General features: G+C 53.1%; 1 protein-coding gene across 4 annotated transcripts in view; it reads left to right on the top strand.

Annotated features, from left to right (window-relative positions):
• Positions 1-99: 99 nt before the first annotated feature.
• Positions 100-21,745, top strand: part of TRIOBP (TRIO and F-actin binding protein) — a gene marked incomplete at its 5' end in the record, with an annotated part of 59,242 nt that continues 37,596 nt past the window's right edge. For 3 of the 4 annotated variants that reach the window (XM_081250175.1, XM_081250173.1, XM_081250176.1), the window contains 7 exons: positions 100-185; positions 683-812; positions 1,754-1,914; positions 7,208-7,347; positions 8,851-9,040; positions 10,504-10,672; positions 16,180-18,703. In XM_081250175.1, the coding sequence (XP_081106301.1) occupies positions 1,801-1,914; positions 7,208-7,347; positions 8,851-9,040; positions 10,504-10,672; positions 16,180-18,703 (3,137 nt within the window). The remainder of the gene's footprint in view (positions 186-682; positions 813-1,753; positions 1,915-7,207; positions 7,348-8,850; positions 9,041-10,503; positions 10,673-16,179; positions 18,704-21,745) is intronic. The other variant, XM_081250174.1, reaches the window with a different exon arrangement.

Below are 21,745 nucleotides of genomic sequence, written 5' to 3'. Positions count from 1 at the left end.
TCGGGTTGTCCAATCCCAAGGTCTTCATGTAAATGAAGCACCTAGAAAGAGCGTATGCGAGAGCGGCAGGGGCGTGGTCTTCGTCCACCTCCCAGGCAACGTTCTGATTCATTGTTAAAATAGAAAGGCTGTGACCCCTGGCACCTCATCCCAGCACCCCCTTGTGTGTGGAAACCCGAGCCGAGGTTAGTACCGCGAGCGGAAAGGTTGAGAGGGAGGAAAGGCTAGTGGGAAAAGGTAGAGGGGTGAGGGACACGGGGAGGGACTGTCTGACTAGCTGGATGGAGAGAGGTCCAGGGGTCCATTCCCCGGGTGGGGCATGCATGTCCACTGAAGGTTTTTCATTGTTATAGCCACACCTAAAGTGCATTTTAGAGAAGGATTCTGCCAATTGGTTGGGGGTGGGAGGGGGAAGCAGGAGCAGTGAGGGGCATGTGTATAAGAGCACCCCACACCCGCCCACAGGGGATTAAGCTGCTCTCTCAGTCCGAGGCGTTGCTCCTTTATGTGGCGGGGTTGGGAAGGAACCGCCCAGGCTGGGCAGGACGGATGCCTACCCTCTGCACTACTGGGAACAGGGAACGACGCAGGGAGATAACAGCTCGAGGAGAATTGGAGACCCCGGGGCCACTGAAGGGCCAGTGGTGCCCCCAACCTCCACTGTGCCCTGCCACTTCCCCAGGTCTGATGGTGAAGGAGCCAGGAATCTTCTCCCTGGTTGCCCCAGGGGAGGATGTGAAATTCCCCAGCTCTCCCCCAAGATTGGCAACTAAGGCCAGATCCCCTGCGACGCTTTGGAGGAAACTCGACAGGTATGAGCAGATGACCTGGGGGCACAGTAAGGTGCATGTGTGTTTGGGGATATGGATTCCTCTCACCCCACCCCGCTTGCTGGGGTGAGGAGAGCATCTTCAAGTCACTCTTCTGACGGGGCTCCCCGCCCCGCCAGGGCTTGGGGTTGGAGCCCTCAGTGGTGCCCAGAGGAAGAGCCCTGTGCTCATCACAACACCAGGGGTTCTCTTTGGCTGAGCTCTGCCAGACTTGCAGTGTGACCTTATGTTCACTTTCATCCATGATTTTGTCCTCAATTCTGAAAATACCTGGCTGGCCACTTGCCTCACTCTCAATGTTTCCCAAGGGACCTGCGTGAGTTGGCAGTGTGATCCAGTGTCCCTCACGCCCACCTCTGAGAGGATGGGGAGGCACAAAGACTGGGTTTGAATCCAGTTCAGCCACTGGGACTTTGAACAAGTTATGGAATCTCTGAGACTTAGTTGCCTCATCTGAAATTGGCATTAATTTGATCAACAATGCAGGATAACTGTAAGGCAAGGGTACTCAAACTTTGGGGTGCATTGGAATCACCTAGGAGACATGTATAAAGTGCATTGTATAAATGCCTTGTATAAGTGCCTCACCTCCAGAGATTCTGGCTGGGTGGATCAGGGAAGGAACTGGGAATATGCATTTTATGAGCAGCTCAGCTGAGTCTAATGCAGGGTCCTCAAAATACACTTTGAGCAGCACTGCAGTAGACTAGAAATCACATGTCAAATGTTTGGCAGAGTGCCTGGTGCTTAGGAGGTGCTTAATGAGTGTCTGTTGAGTGAATAAGTGAACAGGTGAAAGAATTGATGGATAACCTCATTTCATTGGTCCTTGGCTGTCTGGGGGCAAGCTGGGGCTGGAGTCCGGGTGGGCTGCCAGCCAGTCAGCTGGTCTTTGCCTCCCCTCCACCCCTAATTCTTCCCAGGCCCCACCATCGGATTGCAGGAGCTGCCCTGGCCTGATTCAACTGATATGGAGGGGGTGGCTGGGAATGCCCCCTGTGAACACTTTGAAGCTAATGTGCTTGCCCAGAGATGCTGTCAAAACTGCTTCCACCCTGAGGAGGCCCACAGAGCAAGGCATCAGGTGGGCAGGCTTTCCTGAGTGGTGGTTTGGGACAGGGGAGTCTGTGATGGGGGTGCCTGGCTGGGCCACTAACTTGCAGCTGAACTCAGACACTGACCTTCCTTGTGGTCAGAGCCTCAGTTTTCCCAGTCTGTACAATGAGGTGGTGGGACCATGTTAATGCTTCCCAAGTGCCAGTTATTCTCCTCCTGCTCTTATGATTTTTTTTGCCAAGCCTCATATAACCTATTACTTACCATACTGTCCATTAAATCAATACGCATTTTTTCACTTATATTAAAACAAAACTTTACATCACCACCACAAATAGAAAACTAGAATCATATTCTTTATATAGAAGGTTCAAAGGAAAGAATAAAAGAAGGAAAAAAAACCAACCCAGAAATGTCACTAAATTCTAACTAGAGAGTGTTGTCAGCTAAAGGTTCTGAGCCTGAGCCCTGCTGTCTCTCTGTTAAAAAGGGAGATTGGTAGGTGTTAGCCATTAAAGAGACCCCACATCCCCTGGAGACTTTCTCCTTGAAGGTACTGAAGGAGTGAAAGGGGAGGCATTTTCTCACTTAGTGATGGATGGATGAGGTTTCAGGCTAAGCCCTGGTCCAAGTAAACCCAGAGCTATGAGGAGCACGGGACTGTGAATCTCCAAGGGCGCTGCAGCCTTAACCCCCTCATGGCTCTGTCATTCTCAGTGAGACTTGAGGCTCCCCTTGAGCCTGGCCGCCATCTCCATGCAGGCATTAGCCTCTAAGAGGTGGCCATTATAAGGGAGTTACTGTTCAGCTTTGGAGCCAAGCAGACCAGAGTTCCAGTCCTAGGTTTGCCATTTACCCGCTGTGTGACCTTGGGCCATTGACTGCTCTGGTTTCACTCTCCTAATGGGTAAAGTGGGGCAACAAGTCTTCTCACCCAGGGCATCTGGCCCTGCTTAGCCCAAGTCACATGTGGCTAATTCGATACACATTCGTTTCCTTTCTTCCTCCTTCCCGACCAGAAAAATAAACCTGGGAGATTCTTTTCTACCTGTCCTGATACCTCCAAAAACAGCTCCCCTACCCTCACCCCCAAGTTCAGGGAGCAGTTGCCTGAAATCCCTATGAGTCCATCTCCCATTGCAAATGACCTTCTCCCGATGGGTGGGGAGATGGCAAGCCTGGAACAGGAGGAGAAGCTTGGATTCAGACAGGTCTGGGTTCTAGTCTCAGTCCCACCACTTCCCAGCTGAGACCTTGGGCCAGCTCATGTGTTCACATATATTGAATCGGTGCTTAAAATGTGCCAGGCATTATGCTAGATATTGGGGAAACAGTGACAAATAGAGCAGACACAGCTCCTGGTTCATGGGCTTGTAGTCTAGCAAGAGAAATGGAGACTAAGAAAGTAATCATGCAAATAATTTTTTAATCATGGTTGTGATAAATGTTGTAAAGGAACAGCAAGTGGCATGAGGGTAAATGATAGGGCATTCGGGGAATGTTTCTCCAAGGAAATGATACTTTAGCTGCTTGGTAAGGGCTATGAGGGCATCGCCAGTGAAGTTGGGGTAAGAGGAGAGGAAGGGAACAGTAAGTGCAAAGCCCCTGAGGCAGAAAGGAGGCACACTGGAGGGTGGAGAGAAGCCAAGGATGGAGAATGGGGTGGGGGCTGGGTCTCACCGGCCTGTGGGGACTTGTGGACATGCTGAGAACCTTGGACTTTTTCCTGAGAGGCATGGGGAGCCACTAAAGATTTTAAACAGGAGAGTGATGTGATCAGATTTGCATTTTCAGAAGTCACTCTGACTGCAGGACAGAGAATGGACAGCAGGGAGTGAGAGGGAACAAGGTAACCAATGAGGAAAAAGTGCAGTTACTCATATCAGAAGTGACAGAGACTTTTTTTTTAATTAACTAATTTTATTTTGGCTGCACTGGGTCTTCATTGCGGCACGCGGGCTTCTCTAGTTGTGGCACGCGGGCTTAGTTGCGGTATGTGGGATTTTAGTTCCCCAACCAGGGATTGAACCCAGGCCCTGTGCATTGGAAGCATGGAGTCTTAACCACTGGAGCACCAGGGAAGTCCCTGATGCTGGAGATTTTGAGATGGAGACAAAGGACACATTTCAGAACTAACTGAATAGGAGAATCTAAAGGATTTGGTAACTGAGTAACGTGGAGGGGCTGGAACATGGCTGACTGCTGTGTTATTTTCTGTGGCAGGGTTCTTGGAATGGGAGGCCCGTTTGGAGTTGTTTGGGGTGGTGAGTGGGAGGTGCCTGGGGGATGCACTGGAGATGAGAGGAGTTTACTTAATATGAGGAGCTCAGGAGCCAGACCTCTGCAGGAGATGGAGGCTTTCAAGTCATCAGGATCTGGTGCTCATGAAAGTCCTGCTCATGGATGAGCAGTTTCAAACACGTAGAGTCCCAAAATCTGTGTGTTAAAAAAGCATACCCGGGCTTCCCTGGTGGCCCAGTGGTTGAGAGTTCACCTGCCGATGCAGGGGACATGGGTTCGTGCCCTGGTCCGGGAAGATCCCACATGCCACTGAGCGGCTGGGCCCGTGAGCCATGGCCGCTGAGCCTGCGCGTCCGGAGCCTATGCTCCACAATGGGAGAGGCCACAACAGTGAGAGGCCCGTGTACCGCAAAAAAAAAAAAAAATCCCCCCAGCCAGATCCTTAATTACACTCCAGCACACACTCATCCCTGAGGGGCCTGATAAAGGTATCACCTGGGGCTAGAGCCAGTTCTGACATCTTCACCTATGTTAGAAAATGCAGGGGCTTCCCTGGTGGTGCAGTGGTTAAGAATCCGCCTGCCGATGCAGGGGAAATGGGTTCGAGCCCTGGTCTGGGAAGATCCCACATGCCGTGGAGCAACTAAGCCCGTGAGCCACAACTACTGAGCCCATGTGCCACAACTACTGAAGCCTGTGCGCCTAGAGCCCACGCTCCACAAGAGAAGCCACCGCAATGAGAAGCCTGTGCACTGCATTGAAGAGTAGCCCCTGCTCACTGCAACTAGAGAAAGCCCGCACACAGCAACGAAGACCCAATGCAGCCAAAAATAAATAAATAAATAATATATTAAAAAAGGAAAAAATAAGGAAGAAAGAAAATGCAGAAAGGGCCCCAGGTCACAGAGCAAACCTTTCCCAGAAGCTTGCTCCAGCTCCTCTATGATCCTGGGCTCTGGATGCATCTCTGCTCTGCTCTCAGCTGAGTCTCCCAGGCTGGGAGGTGTGAGGAGGGTTTATCCCTGGAAATCACACAACCTTGACCAGGTCATGGCCAGGTTCTCGATGGAGGGGGGAGGGTCTTGCTGTATGCCAGGCCCCACACATTCCTTTTCAATGCATCTATTCTTAAGTGTCTTTAACATTTTATTGATTTAACACTAATAAAATTCTATTGAATGTTTTTACATTATTTATTATATTTAAGATGTACAGACCTGGTGGTGTTCTAAGCCCTTTTACTCATATTAACTCATTTAATTCTCATAACACCCCTAGGGAGTGGGTCCATTAATCACCTCCGTTTTGTAGATGAGGAAACGAGGCTCAGAGAGGGAAGTCACTGGGCTGAGGTCACCCAGCTGGGAAGTGGAGGCGCCGGGATTGGGCTTGATGACTGTCTGAGGCCAGAGCCCGTGCTGACCCGCCAGACAGGAAATCAGAGCTGGGGATTAGTTGCTGGGCCTACTCGTGTGGATGGTGGGTAGTGACGGGGGCTGGAGGTGAAAGCAGGGAGGAGGTACCACGACAGGCTGGGGCTCCTACTGGGCCCAGCTGGGCTGGGACCCCTTGATGATGCCCAGGGTGCCGCTCCCTCCTCATTCACGCGGCAAGGTCCCCAGGGTAGCCAAGGCGCCAGGCCGGGCTGCAGATCTGACACCTCCCGCTATGGAGCGCTGATCAGAATCTGGCTCCCGGGCAGGGGGCGAAACTGAATCCAGATGGGCCTTCCTTCTCTGGCTTGGATGGCGCGGCAGACACCCCAGCCCCACTCCTTGGCACTGCCCAGGTCCCAGAGTGGCGGCCTTCTTGGAACCCGGAGACTCTGTGCCCACCCCAGGGCTGTGGCCAGGCTGTGGCCTCCACCCCGGTTCTGGGCTCCAAGGTCCCCAGGGAGCCCGTGCCCAGGCCCCCGCCCGGCCCTGCTCTCAGGTGAGCCGCGAGGATCGGGTTCCTGCGGTTTCATGTCCTGCATTGTTCTTGGCTGGGCCCCGGCTTATGAAACAGTAATGAGGGGCCCCTGCTCCCGCAGCCGGCCCCTCTAAGGTTTCCACTGCCTCGGCTGCCACCGCCTCGGCCCAGAGTCGGGGCCTGGGAGGGCAGCAGCGTGGGGGCCTGAGTTGGAGCCCCCCGGGGACGAGGGTGCTGACAGCCGCCAGCCGCCACTGCCGGAGCCCGCCGCCCAGGTAATCTGAGAGGAGGCGGGGTGCAGGGTGCCGTGGCCGCTGTCCCCCTCACCAGAGGGAGGGCCCTGCCACCCTGGGAGGTGAGGAGGAATGGGGGGGCCTTCCCGCGGGCGAGCAGCCATTCCCCCCGGGTGAGCCCAGCACCAGCCTTCGCAGGTGTGGCCCTGCTCAGGGCAGGAGGGAGAGAGAAACCCTCAGTCAGCTCAGGGGCCCTGCCCCCAACCCCTGGAGCCTTGACCTTCCAGCCCTGGAGCCCCCTGGCCCTCCTTTAGGAGCGCACATCTCTCCTTTTCTCCAAGGTCTTCCTTCCCATCTCCTCCTCCCTCAGACTACCTCTTCCTGCCTCAGACATTTTCCTTCATTCTCCGGGCTAGCTTAATCCTCCCTCTCCCTCCTCATCCTTGTGTTCTGGTGGTGATAGAAGACCCTTTTGGATCCTTTTGTGCACTTCACATCCTCAGGCACATACTCATACATATGTGCCGACACACAGGTGCTTGCTTGTGTACACAAGTCAGGTGGGTATGCTAATGCGTGTGTTTATAAACACATATAAATAAAAGTACATGCACTTATGCAAACAGACGCATCAGTGTACCCACCAGACATGCATACACATGCGTGCACATGAGCATACTTGCACACACGCAGGAATTTATACGAACACATACCTGTAGACATGTGCGCATGCACATACCCTGTACCTCTGCCAGCCCCCAGCTTGGGTCCCAAGGAGCACTTCCAGTCTGATGGACAGCTCTCCCTGAGAAGTGGAGATCCCAGGAGGAGCTGTCTGGAGACTCTTCCACACCGCCTGGTGGGGGGAGGGGCTGCACAGGGGGAGGGGAGCCCCCACGTGGGTGACGAGCTGCCTCCTCTCCAACTCTGTCTCAGGAGCCCGGGAGCCCTCCAAGTGCTGAGGCGCCCTACTGCGACCTGCCCCGCCGCCCGGCCGCCCCTGAGGACCCGCTCGGTGCCTCGACCTCCAACTGCCAGTCTGTGGTGGGTTCAGGCCTTGGGCCAGGGCCTGAGAGGTGGGTAGAACCCTGGGGCCTGAGGAGGGTCTCCCGGGGTTGGATGCCCTCACCCATCCCACCCCACACCCCTTCATGATGGCAGCCTCCGTCTGTGATGGCTGCTGGCGTGGGTCACATGGTCAGTCCACTCAGCCTGGGTACAGGCAGCAGTGGGCATGTTCCATGGGCCCTAGCTCAGGGGATGGAGCAGCTGTGCACCCACCCTGCAGTGGGCATGGCCCACAGCCCACTCACATTTCCTGGTTCCCTTTGCACAGCTTTAAAAGATTAAACAGTCTCAGCACCCAGGGGCGCTTTTTATCACCCACCTACCTGACCATGCACCACCCCTAGGCTCTGGAATTCCCTCCAACCCGGGGCCTGAGTTGGACCGAAGTCCCTCTTTGGGGCCATGGTGCCTTGGGAGGGCATGGCTGAGGGTCTAGAAACCTGGGTTCCAGCTTCAGCTCCTTCCCTGATGGGTTGTGGGACCTTGGGCAGGTTATTCCCTCTTTTTATACCTCAGTTTCCCTGTTTAAGAAAGAAGAGGGATTGAATCAAATCAGCATTGTTTTGCGAACATGTGTTCCTCATAGGTAGGCATTATTTTAAAAAAACAAAAAACAGCTCTGCCATCAAATATGTTTCAGAAAGTCTGGTGTAAACAAATTTGAATATCGTTTTTGCACGACTTGTCAGAGCTTTTAGTTTGCTAGCATGCACTGTGCTTTTGGGTGGGGAAGGTAGGAGAAGAGTGTAATATGTCTCAAACTTATTTGACCACAGACCTCTTTTAAGGGTCATCACTCATTTCTGTCTCATAGGCCAATTTGTGGGTCACTCTTTTTTTTTTTTTAATTTTAGAATTTTATTTATTTTTTATACAGCAGGTTCTTATTAGTTATCCATTTTATACATATTTGTGTATATACATCAATCCTGATCTCCCAGTTCATCACACCTCCCCACCACTTTCCCCCCTTGGTGTCCATTGTGGGTCACTTTTTGGGGATACTGCCAGCTCTAACCTACTGGCTTCTTTAAAGCAGGGCTTTCTCTACGGCTCCCTCCCTTGGCGTTCAGACCGGTGGCCCTGTCACTGCCCCTGGAGCCCTGCTCCCTCTCAAAGCCCCCTATTAGCCCAGCATGATTCTGTCTTAGTCTTACTGAGCTTGGGGTCCTCTCTCCTGCTCCAGTAACATGGTGGGGGCTGAGGCCACAGCCCTGGTTCACAGTGCATCTCTGCCTTTTCCTAGCTCTGTGACCTTGGCCAGTCCCTTGACCTCTCTGAGCCTCAGTTTCTTCATCTGTAAAATGGGAATCTTTACACTCACTTCGAAGGGAGGCTGTTGGAGCTAAACGAGGCAGCCCACGTGAAGGGCAGAGCACAGGCAGCCCTCAGTGTTAGCTCCCTCCTCCACTCAAAAGTGAGGTGTGTGTGCACCTGGGTGGTGGTAGGGTGTTACTCCTTAATTCCCATCACTTTGAGGGAAAAAGTCACGGGTCTGTCTCCTCTCCCAGGGGCCCATCAGCAGGGCTCCCTGCAGAGGGCCTCACAGCCACCCCCAGGAGCCAGGAACCTGAGGCAGCACCCTACCTGGAGGGCCTGGCCTCCTCCCTGTGCGGCAGCTTCAACGAGAGCGCTGACTCTGGCACCAGCTCCAGCCCTGACTGCGAAGCCCCTGATGATACCAGCGACTCGTCCTCCGTGGTGAGAGGGGGGCGGGAGGCCAGGGCAAGAGCAGGTGTCTGCCCCTGGGCCAGCCCTGGGGTCCCACACAAACCCCCAGACGGGGCTGAGCCTCTCACAACAGGGAACGGAGCCGAGGTCCTCTGGAGCCTTAGCCAGCATGTTGGGCTGCCCCAGACCGTGCACCTGGGAGGGGCCGGGGGCTCTGCAGGGCCAGCGCAGGGGGCTGAGGGTCTGGCTATGAAAAGATGGAAGCAGGTGTTTCAGTTGACAGTGAGCTCCCCATGAATCATCAACGGGCTCCAGCCGCCAAAAGCTCTCAGTTCACGGAGGGCCGGGATATTGGGTGTGGTATCCAGATCAAGAGTGGGACTGGACCTAGGCCCTGCCCTGGTCACACACTGCTCAGCCCCATGACCAGCCCTGGCATAGATCTCTGAGGGTCAGAGGAAAGGGAGCAGGCTGTGGGGCCTGGCAAGGGCGGGGGCTATTTAGCCAGGAGAAGAGGAGACTCAGGGGAACTTCTTGGGACATGCGACCCTCAAAGGGTTGTTCCAGGACAGAAGAGGCAGGCTATCCAGGAGACCCCAGGGGGAAGTGATAAGACTCAGAATAAAACAACCCAGCCCTGCAGGCATTGTCTCAGGAAGGCTCACCACCCCACTCTGAGGTGGAGAATTTTATGTCCCTGTTTTGGGGCAAGAAATCTGAGGCTCAAAGAAGGGAAGTGACTTACTTGAGGCCACACATCTGGGAAGTGGTGGGGCTAGACTTTGGGGTTTTTTTTGTTATTATAAATTTATTTATTTATTTATTTTTGGCTGCACTGGGTCTTTGTTGCTGCGCACAGGCTTTCTCTAGTTTTGGTGAACGGGGGCTACTCTTCAATGTGGTGCGCGGGCTTCTCATTGCTGTGGCTTCTCTTGTTGCGGAGCACAGGCTCTAGGTGCGTGGGCTTCAGTAGTTGTGGCATGCGGGTTCAGTAGTTGTGTTGCATGGGCTTAGTTGCTCCGCGGCATGTGGAATCTTCCCGGACCAGGGCTCAAACCCGTGTCCCTTGCATTGGCAGGAGGATTCTTAACCACCGCGCCACCAGGAAAGCCCCTGGGGCTAGACTTTGAACTCACCTACTTCTCTCTGGATCCTGGGGGTGTCTCTGGGGCAGGGGCCGCTATTCGAAGGCCCTCCTACCACACGGAGTCTGACTACCCTGGGTTCAAGTCCCCTCCCATATAAACCATTTCCCAGCTGTGTGACTTTGGGCAAGTTCTTAGCACCAAGGGACATACCTACTGCACAGGGTTGATTGAACATTCGCTGAGTTCACACCTTCAAAGGGCCCAGCACAGTCCTGAGCATACAGCAGGTGCTCTTGCAACGTCAATTCCCTTCCCTTCCATCTGTCCATCTCATGCTGGGAGTGCAGGCCCTGGGCTCTCTCTCCTTGCTCTCCAAACAGGCTTTCTCCTCCCCTTCCCTGGCAGGACTGGGACACTGTTGAGAGGCAAGAGGAGGCCCCCAGTGGGGACAAGTTCACCGTGATGATCCCACGGAAGCCACAGGAGGGGCCAAGGGCTGACAGTGCCCGAAGGGCTCCTCCTCTCCTCACCCGGTCCCCTGTAGGAGGAGACACTGCAGGCCAGAGAAAGGAGGGTGAGTACCTTCTGCCAGGCCAGCTTGGTCCCTGTGACCACAAGTGTGGTGATGGCCAGGGGCCTGGGAACCAGATAACCATTTCTCTGGCCGCGTGGGCCCCTGGATACATCTTACTTTGACAGCTTGAGTCTTAATAATAGTAACAGTCCCCATATAATTATGGAGCAGACAGTGTGCCATGCAATCTGCTTTAAATACATCATCTTGCAACTGGTGGGTCAGGATCTTCAGGCTGCAAGTGATGGAAACTGGCCGAGTAAAAGTCTAGAGGAATGCCTTCGGGCATGGCTGGATCCAGGTGTGCAAATGGCATCAGAAATCTGGTCTCTGCTCTTTCTTCTGTGTTGGCTTCATTCTCAGATCCTCCCCTGATGGTGGCAGGATGCGTAGCAGCGGTATCAGGCTGTATCCTACCTAATTTTCAATTCCCACAGTGAGCGGGCACAGTCTTCCCTGTAGATATAGCTAAAGTCCCACGAAGGGTTCTCCCTGGGACCCAGCATGAGTCATGTGCCCAAACTGGAGATCAGGGATGGGATCAACCCCCTGTTCAAACTTCATGGTCTGAGAGTGGAAGAGAGGAGGTGGCCCAAAGGAAATCAAGGAGGTGTTGTTTCCAGAGAAAGGCAGAAGGCTGCTGGTCAGGCCAAGCCCACAGATGCCCATGACACTGGTCAGCGTCTCGCTGGTATGTGAACCCAGGATGCTGGACCCCCAAAGTTTGGGCCCTCCATCACTACTGCACTGTGTTGCCTCCTGGTCTGTGTCTTCAGCATCATCAGGATTTGGAGATGTGGGGTGGGACAACCATGTCTTAACCCCAGGAGGCAGTCTTGGCTTCCTACGACTCCTGTAGCATTCAATCATCAAACACATGAGCAGTAACCATGTGTAAGACCTGATGCTAGATACCTTGGGCATTCAGGAGGAGACAGACATGGTCCCTGCCCCGAAAAGCTCATCATCTAGTAAAGCAAACAGATGGGAGATGACAAACAGCAGCTCAGGACAGAGGAAGGGCAGAAACAGCTGTGCAGGGTTGTGAGAAGGGCTGGGGGTGAGGGTCGGGGTGGGTCCGGGGTCCGGGGAGAAAGAGCTTCATTCCAGCCAAGGAAGGACTACTCAGAGGAACACCTTTTGGACGTGGCACTGTAGCTGAGGAAACAGCTGGGTAAAGGCATGGAGGTGTGAAAAGGGAGTATCCTGGTATGCACAGCTTTAGCAGAGATGGTGGTATATAGTTGGGCCAGACCATGCAGGGCCTCAAGAGTCTAGCCAAGGAGTCTGGACTTTCTTTTGTAAGTAGCAGGGAGCCACAGGAGGTTTTTGCGAAGGGGAGTGATGTAATTGGTCCTGTGCCTTAAGAATTTCACTAGGGCAAGGTGTGAAGGATTAATTGAAGCAGGGCGAGGCAGAGGAGACTTTTGCAGTTTAAGAGACTGTTGCAGCCACTGTAGTGAGAACTGGTTTAGGCATGAATCACCGGCTGATGCTAAATTCCTGGGTGAAGGGTTGTCGGGGAACAGTATATTCACACGGTCTCAGAGTATCGCCCCTCAGATTACGTATCGATTACAGAGGGAAAAGGCACCCTTAGGATGGGAAGATCTGGCAGACACCGCCTTAACCAAGTGGCCGCTCAGCATCCCAGCATGGGGCAAACTGGCTATGTGCCCCCATGTGTTGCACGGGGGAGGACATGGCATCTTTTCCAAGTCCAAGGGAGTGGGAACTGATTTTTGGAGAGCAAGTGGCCAGTGGACAGGGAGGGCCTCTCTGGGGAGGCGACATTATAGCTGAGATCTAAGTTCAGAAACAGAAGGAAGAGCCAGTGCAGAGCCTTAAGGAGCAGGCAGAGGCGGCAGGTTCGAGGAGAGAAGAAAGATGGGGTGATAGGAGCATGTGGCGTGTAGGAGAAGGGGGTGCAGAGGAGAGCGGTGTTGGGAGCCACTAGCAACCTGTTCCTCCTCCAGTCTGTTCTATGTCTCCACCCATCTGGAGGCTCAGTTCCCAAATCTCGTGTTATCCTGATTCCTCTTTCCTCACCCTTTATATCCAATCAGCAGCAATTCTGGTCAGCACCCCCAAAACACACCCCAAATATGTCTCCTTTTTACCATCTTTACCACTGCTCCCTGACCAAACCAGGGGTTATTGCCACAGCGCCTTCAGATCTCCTGTTTCTGCCAGGCCCCTTTAGTCCATTCTGCCCCCAGGAGCTGAGCCATCCTTTAAAAACATTCATCAGATCTTGTCAGCACCCCAGCCTCCACTGCCCTGCCCTATCAGGTCCTGGGGAGAGCGTGTATGGGAAGAAGTGCCTCCCCAGTGTGAATGGCCTGAGAGGTGGTGGGATTTTGTACTAAATCCCTGCTTTCTTGCTCTTAAACACAAGGGCCGTGGGGTGGGGGGACCCTCACTATGTGACCTGCTTGATCAAAGGCAGTCACCACTGTCCACCTGGCGGCAGGTTCCCAAATTGCAGCAGGAGGCCAAGGCCTGGGGGGAATTAGCCAAGTCCAAGATGTTGGGAATGCCTTGACATCCCTCTCGGGGCACCTCTCAGTTTGCAGACACACTCCGTGGGGCAGGCTGTGCCGAGCCTGGCTAGCTGAGGGACAAAACACAGATGCCCTAGAACATCTGCATAGCCTGCCCTGTGTGCTCACTAAGGGGGCTGCAGGAATGAAGTTAGATCCTGGGTGGGCCAGGCTCCAAGGGATGCTTGTGATGGGTGGGAAAGGGAAGAAACCGGGGCTGGGGGTGCTGACCCAGCTGTGAGCCACTGGGAGTAGTGGTAAATGCCATCTCAGCCAGTGCACATGCTCAAAGGGTGGGAAGACTCCAGGACGAGGTGCAACTTAGAGCTGGAAGGTGATGGCACGATATTATTGCTCACTTATGGTGTGCTAGACACTTTCCTAAGCCCAGTAGACACAGTAGTAAACAAGAAGGCGAGGCCTCTACCCACAGGGAGCTGGGAGGCCGGTGGGGGCAGGCAGAGCCTTGCCAGACATGGGAAATGCCTGGATTTTATTCCAAGTGCAGATGGGAGCCCCTGAAGTTTTTGCATTTTTTTAAAATCTTTTAGAAGAGTTGCAAGGATAGTATAGAGTTTCCATTATACCCCTTACCTGGGTTTTCCCAGTGTTGACATCTTACATAACCATAACCCAATTATCAAAATTAAGAAATTAACACTGATAACAATACTACTAACTAAACTACAGACTTTCTTTGGATTCACCGTTTTTCCACAAATGTCCCTTTTATGTTGCAGGATCCAATCCAGGATCCCACATTGCGTTTAGTTACCATGTCTTCCAGTTTTCTCCCATCTGTGACAGCTTTTCGTTTCTCCTTGTAAGCAGGGGTGATCTAGCTAGATTTGCTTTTGGAAGGGATCTCCCTGGATGGGTGATGACCTTGGGCCCAGAGTGCACATTGTTGGGGGGCTATTGCAACCATCCAGGTGAGAAAGGAGGGTGGCTGAGAGCGGGGAGGTGGGAAGAGGTGGATGAGAGGAACGTGCAGATTTGGAACGTCGTGGGGCATCAGACCATCAGGCAACCACAAGGCAAATTTTTTTTTTGGCCGAATCACCGTCTTGCGAGATCCTAGATCCCGGTCTCGGCAGTGAAAGCGCCAAGTCCCAACCCCTGGACCTCCAGAGAATTCCCAACAGCCCAAATTTTAAGTGCTGCTGTGTGCGTGGTTCCAGTTCCTTGATGGGTGCTGGAAACTCAGAATTCAGTGACACCAGCTCAGAGAGTTTGGAGGAGGCAGAGGTTTCAAAGTGTGAGAAGAGGCTTTCCAATTTTTGTTTTTTTGGCTGCATTGCGTGGCTTGTGGGATCTCAGTTCCCCCACCAGGGACTGAACCCTGGGCCAAGGCAGTGAAAGTGCAGAATCCCAACCACTAGGCCACCAGGCAACTCCCCAGAGAAGAGGGACTCTTAAGTGCGGCCTTTAATGAAGGCAGTCGTGGTTCCTTCAAGACAAGGCCACAATACCCGTTACTTCTCTCCTGAAGTACCAGCCCAGGGACATGCACACAGCTGGTGGCCACCACATGCTTGGTGACCAATGGACTGAGGGGGGTGTAGGGTGACACCATGATCATGGAGGCCCCTTCATGGGGATGGGAGTTGTGAGGCGGTCACTGATTAGCGAAGTTACATGAATCCCTTAGATCAGGGCTTCTTTTTTTTTTTTTTTTTTTTTTTTTTTTTTTCGGTAGGCGGGCCTCTCACTGTTGTGGCCTCTCCCGTTGCGGAGCACAGGCTCCGGACGCACAGGCTCAGCGGCCATGGCTCACGGGCCCAGCCGCTCCGCGGCATGTGGGATCCTCCCAGACCGGGGCACGAACCCGTGTCCCCTGCATCGGCAGGCGGACTCTCAACCACTGCGCCACCAGGGAAGCCCAGATCAGGGCTTCTTAAACTGTAACGTGCATGCAAATCACCTGTGAATCTTATTAAAATGTGATTCTGATGCAGTGTACCCAGGGTGCACCTGAGATTCTGCATTTCTTAACAAAACCTCGGGTGAGGCCAATGCTGCTGGTTCACGAAAGGAAATTTTTAGAGTGATCACACAAGTCTCACTGGAAGAGAGGGGGGAGTTTCTCGGAATCCAATTGCAAGAAGTAGAACAGAAATGAAAATTTGTTGGTAGCTGCTATTCGATCTAGCTCTCCCTCTCTGGAGTCACACAGGCTATTTTCTTCTTCTTTCTTTCTTTTTTTTTTAAAGGTTTTTTTATGTGGACTTTTTTTTTTTTTTTTTTTTTTTTTTTGCGGTACGCGGGCCTCTCACTGTTGTGGCCTCTCCCGTTGCGGAGCACAGGCTCCGGACGCGCAGGCTCAGCGGCCATGGCTCACAGGCCCAGCCGCTCCGCAGCATGCAGGATCTTCCCGGACCGGGGCACGAACCCGTGTCCCCTGCATCGGCAGGCGGACTCCCAACCACTGTGCCACCAGGGAAGAACAATGTGGACTATTTTTAAAGTCTTTATTGAATTTGTTATAACATTGCTTCCGTTTTATGTTTTGGTTTTTTGGCCACAAGGCATGTGGGATCTTAGCTCCCCGACCAGGGATTGAACCTGCACCCGCTGCATTGGAAGGCGAAGTCTTAACCACTGGACAGCCAGGGAAGTCCCTCACAGACTATTTTCAAAACTGCTCTTTACGAGTTTGCCTCTTTTCTGACTTGTTCGTGGACCCCCAGACTATGTGACCTTCAGCTCTGGAGCCCATCCTACTTTGACTGAGTCATCCGGGTTTTCATTTTCAAATTCCTGACCTCAGCTTGAGAGCGGCATCTAAGCCCTCCTCCAATCTCTTGCTCAGAGGGGTGGAGTTGTGTGATAGGGACAGTGGGTCCTCTAAGGAGACAGTGTGGGGTCTGCCCCAATCATCTGTCCCAGGGGACAAAGAAAGGTAGGCTGTGGGAGCTGCCTAGACCTCTGCCCTTACCTTGAACCTGCCTCTTCTCTCTCTAGGCTCTGGTGGTGGGAACCGAAGCGCCGGACAGCACTGGGCGAAGCTCCGGGGAGAAAGCGGGTACTTCTTGGAGCGGCACCGGTCAGTGCTGACCCCGGCCTCTCCCGTGACACCACAGAGCGGTCCTCGAAGTGCCACCCCCCAGGCTTCCTCTCTCCATCGCTCTGCTTCCACACAACTTGATACCTCCCGAGCCTCCTCTCCCCCACGAATTGCCCAACGGGACAACCCCAGAACCTCGTCCACCCAGCAGGACACCCCGAGAGCCTCCTCTCCCCACCGAATTGCCCAACGGGACAACCCCAGAACCTCGTCCACCCAGCAGGACACCCCCAGGACCTCTTCCACACAGCGGAACACCCCCAGAGCATCCTCTCCCTCAAGAGTCGCCCAACGGGACAACCCCAGAACCTCGTCCACCCAACAGGACACCCCCAAGACCTCTTCCACACAGCGGAACACCCCCAGAGCAGCCTCTCCCTCAAGAGTCGCCCAACGGGACAACCCCAGAACCTCGTCCACCCAACAGGACACCCCCAAGACCTCTTCCACACAGCGGAACACCCCCAGAGCATCCTCTCCCTCAAGAGTCGCCCAACGGGACAACCCCAGAACCTCGTCCACCCAGCAGGACACCCCCAGGACCTCTTCCACACAGCGGAACACCCCCAGAGCATCCTCTCCCTCAAGAGTCGCCCAACGGGACAACCCCAGAACCTCGTCCACCCAACAGGACACCCCCAAGACCTCTTCCACACAGCGGAACACCCCCAGAGCATCCTCTCCCTCAAGAGTCGCCCAACGGGACAACCCCAGAACCTCGTCCACCCAACCGGACACCCCCAAGACCTCTTCCACACAGCGGAACACCCCCAGAGCATCCTCTCCCTCAAGAGTCGCCCAACGGGACAGCCCCAGAACCTCGTCCACCCAACGAAATAATCCTCAAGTTTCCTTTCCCCCCAGAGCCACCCAACAAGACAACTCCAGAGCCTCTTCTACCCAACAGGACAGTCCTCAAGCTCCTGTCCCTGCTTGTACTCCCCAGCGGGACAACCCCAGACCTTCTTGTATTCAACAGAACACTCCCAGGACCCCTTCTACCCAAAGGGACAACCCCAAAACCTCTTGTGCTCAACGGGACAATCCCAAATCCTCTTCCTCACGGTGGGAAAACCCCGGAAGCCCCTCCTCTCAGGGCTGCACCCAGCGGGACAACCCCGGACCTTCCTCTCCCCATCGTTCCTCTCAGCGGAGCAATCCCAGGAATTCCTCTCCCCATCGTACTAACAAAGACATTCCATGGGCCTCCTTTCCCCTCCGGCCAACCCAGGGTGATGGCCCCCGAACCTCTTCCCCATCTCGCTCCAAGCAAAGTGAGGTTCCCTGGGCATCCATTGCCCTCCGGCCAACCCAAAGCGACAGGCCTCAGACCTCATCTCCCATCAGACCAGCTCAGCGTGACTCACCCCAGCCCTCCTCCAACCCCACCCAGCACAACTCACCATCCCGGGCCACTTCCTCCTCCCACCCCTCAGGCCACCACAGTGCCTCCCGGACCTCCTCGCCTCTGCACCCTGCTACCCGCGGTGCACCCCAGACCTCTCCGGAGCCCTCCCAGCCTCCCTGCGCTGTGTGCATTGGGCACCGGGATGCCCCTCGAGCCTCCTCGCCTCCTCGCTATTTGCAGCATGACCCCTTTCCCTTCTTCCCAGACCCCCACGCATCTGAGAGTGAATCGCCCCACCATGACCCCCCCTATATGCCCCCAGCCGTATGCATTGGACACCGGGATGCCCCTCGGGCTTCCTCACCCCCCCGCCACACCCAATTTGACCCCTTTCCCTTCCTCCCAGACACGTCAGATGCTGAGAACCAGTCCCCCCAGCACGAGCCGCCTCAGTTCCCCCCATCTGTGTGTATCGGGTACCGCGATGCACCCCGGGCCTCCTCCCCGCCGCGCCAAGCCCCAGAGCCCTCCCTCTTGTTCCAGGATCTCCCCAGGGCCAGCACCGAGAGCCTTGTCCCCTCCAATGACTCTCTGCACGAGCGCCTCCACATCCCCAGCCCTGTAATCATTGGGCACCGCGATGCACCCTCCTTCTCGTCCCCGCCCCGCCAGGCCCCCGAGCCCTCCCTCTTCTTCCAGGACCCCACTGGGACTAGTATGGAGAGCCTGGCCCCCTCCACCGACTCTCTGCGTGGCTCCCCAGCGCTGCCCCCTCACGTGTGCATAGGGCACCGGGATGCCCCTCGAGCCTCCTCTCCACCCCGCCACCCGCCCAGTGACCTAGCGCTCCTGGCACCCTCACCTCCACCAGGCAGCTCGGGGGGCTCCCGGGGCTCGGCGCCCCCGGGTGAGACCAGGCACAACTTGGAGAGGGAGGAATACACCGTGCTGGCCGACCTGCCCCCACCCAGGAGGCTGGCGCAGAGGGAGCCAGGGCCCCAGTGCAGCAACGGGGGCCGCACCCGCAGCCCTGGCCGCGCAGAGGTGGAGCGCCTCTTCGGGCAAGAGCGCAGGTGAGCCCAGGGCCGGGGCAGCCAGGTGGGCTGGGGCGGAGGCTCGGCGGCGGCAGGACAGGTGGAAGGTTCACAGGCTTAGGTTCCAAACCAGGAAAGGGTTTAGACCCCCGCCCTGCTGCTTACTGGCTATGTGACCTTGGGCAAATCACTTCACCTCTCTGTTTCCACACCGTAGGAGTTGTTTTTGGCAATTAAGTGATATTGTGCATAGCCTAGTGGGTAAGAGCGAAGACCAGGGTCAGGCAGGCTGAGTTCAAATCCTGGGTCAACGCCATTTGCCAACTGGTGTGATGCGGTAAAGTGATTTAACCTACCTGAGCCTCAGTTTCCTCATCTGTAAAATTAGAACATTAGTACATTAATTTAAATGAGGTTAAATTCTCAAACCCTTTGTTTGATCCAGAGTCACAGGTTTATTTATTTATTTTTTACACCTTATGTGAGGGAGAAGAAAGTGTCCCAGATTTTTTTCTGCCTTAAAGAAGAAAACTCACAGGTCCCATGCATTTCAGAAAACAGAGATGTCAATTTAAAACGTATGGCCAGAGCCACATACTTTAAATAAGAGAACCCACAGGATGACAGACTTTTTATAGAGGTTAAATGTTCCTTTCCTGGGACACAGCGACAGCACCTGAAGTCCAGGAATCCCACAAGTCTCCTTGGTCAGTGGCTCCATTCATGTGGGTGTTTACAACCCAGCAGAACGGCTGCTTTTCCCCAGTCTTGGGGAGGAGAAATGTTTCCTCCAGGTCCAGCTGAGATTTCTTTCTCCAGCAGTTCCAGCCTCAGAGTCTTTAAGGATCAGGGCTGAAATTCTATTCGTTAAGTTCAAGAGAACAACAAAACATAGGTCTGAAAGTCTCAAAACTTTCAGTGTAGAATTCAATAAATTATAGCATATTTACTGAGGCTGAGGTGTACAACCATCATCAAAACGTAATTTTAGAACATTTCCACCACCCTAAGGAGTGGGTAATATTTTGCATCCACAATTCCTCTCTTTGTTGTCCCTTAGACAACATTTTCTCTTAGATTTGAATCTGCATGAGAAACCTTATCTCTTATTCTTCAAATTTCCTTTTCCAGTAAGTTTTATCCATTTAAAACCCAGGCGACAACCTTTGTGGTCTCCAGCGTTAGTGTAATTCTTTCTTTGGCCTCTTAAAAAAAATACTTTCGTTTTTTTTTTTTTTTTTTTGCGGTATGTGGATCCCTCGCTGTTGTGGCCTCTCCCGTTGCGGAGCACAGGCTCCGGACGCGCAGGCTCAACGGCCATGGCTCACGGGCCCAGCCGCTCCGCGGCATGTGGGATCTTCCCAGACCGGGGCACGAACCCGTGTCCCCTGCATTGGCAGGCGGACTCTCAACCACTGCGCCACCAGGGAAACCTTACTTTCGTTTTTTTAGAGCAGTTTTTGGTTCACAACAAAATTGAGCGGAAAGTACAGAGATTTCCCGTATATGCCCTGTTCCTACACGTGCACAGCTACCCCACTATCAACATCCCCCCGCCAGAGTGGTCCACTTGTTAACAATCCATAAACTTACACTGACACATTATCACCCAAAGTCCATAGTTCACATTAGGGTTCACTCTTGGTGGTGTACATTCGGAGTTCAGACAAATGTATAATGACGTGTGTTTACCATCAGAGTATCACACAGAATAGTCTCACTACCCTGAAAACCTCCTTTGTCTTTGGCCTTTTATGATGACTATTTTTGGTCTGATGTCAATTTGCATACCTTTGACCTTACCTGATAACTCAGCAGGTCTTTGAACCAAAGTTAAATTTTCTCTCCTTTTTTTTTTCTTACCGTGATTAACTTTTAGAGAGATAAAGCGTTTATAGTAGAGGTCTGGAATATTTATACTTTTATTAATCATTTAATTGTTTTTACACAGATACTTCTTTTTATTTTGCTCTCTTTGAAGTAGATTTACCTTTTTTTTAAAGCTTTATTGAGGTATGATTGATATATAAAAATTGCATATTTAGCATATATATTTTGGTGAAGTAGATTATTTACTTTTAACCAAGGTTTTACGACTCTACTGAGTAATTAAAATTTTCCCTCTTGTATGGCATTTTTTCCAAGTAGAAAACCATTCGCCCTCTGAAGATAAAATTTTTAAACCTATTTAAATATCTCTAAGGGACAGACTGAAATTGATGAGTGGGTGGCTATAGAGCTGTACTCTTATTTTCTCCCATTCATTCATTCAACATGTATTTATTGAGCATCTACTCTGCTGTTCAAGCATTGTTCTAACTGAGGCTGGAAATTTTTTCTTAAAGGGCTATCACATTAAAGCATTAGGAATTTTGGCTCGATATCTTCATTCCTGCCCTCTTGATGCCTTTGGTATTTCTTGTCGTAGAATCATATAAGCATTTCCTAGTATCTTGAATTCAAAACAGAGCCTTCATGGAATTTACCTGACTTGACGGCTGTTGTCCTTTAATACCCTCTGGAGGTGGAAGAGCCCATCCAAGCTTCTTTGTCATCCTCGGTGCAGCCACACCAACCCTCAGGAACAGGCGGCCTGAGGAAATACTGTTGCTTCAGCATCAGGAGGCTGGGTCTCTGTCGAAGTCTCAGAATTTTCTTGAGTTCTTCTCTCCCCTCTCTCCATTCCACATGGGGGGAACCTTCTCAGAAGGAATGCTCATTTAACAAGCTGGAGTTTATATGGAAAATGCATTAATTCGGAAGAGAACGCACGTTTGCCTCCCCACCCTGCACAAAGTAGTTTCTGCCATTATCCTCCCCACCTAGTCAACGCTGGGGTTTTTGCTTCGCAGAGGCTCCTACACCCCGGTTCTGAGGGAAATTCACTCTAAGGCATCAGATCTCACAGAGCAAGGAAACTCTCTCGCTTCAAATTGGATTAAAAATTGAACCTGATCAGGCAGCCGTCAAACTTAGAAACAGTTACTCCAGAGCAGGGAACTTTGGTTTCCTGTGAGTCCAATGCTAAGAATGGCTAAAAGATCAAATTAGTTTATGGATCTGATTCCAATAACATTGGCA

Source organism: Mesoplodon bidens (assembly GCF_964165515.1).
Source record: "Mesoplodon bidens genome assembly, chromosome: 11".
Lineage (NCBI taxonomy): Eukaryota > Metazoa > Chordata > Mammalia > Artiodactyla > Ziphiidae > Mesoplodon > Mesoplodon bidens.
The sequence above is the reverse complement of the archived record's forward strand: the minus strand, read 5'-3'. Positions and strand labels throughout refer to the sequence as shown.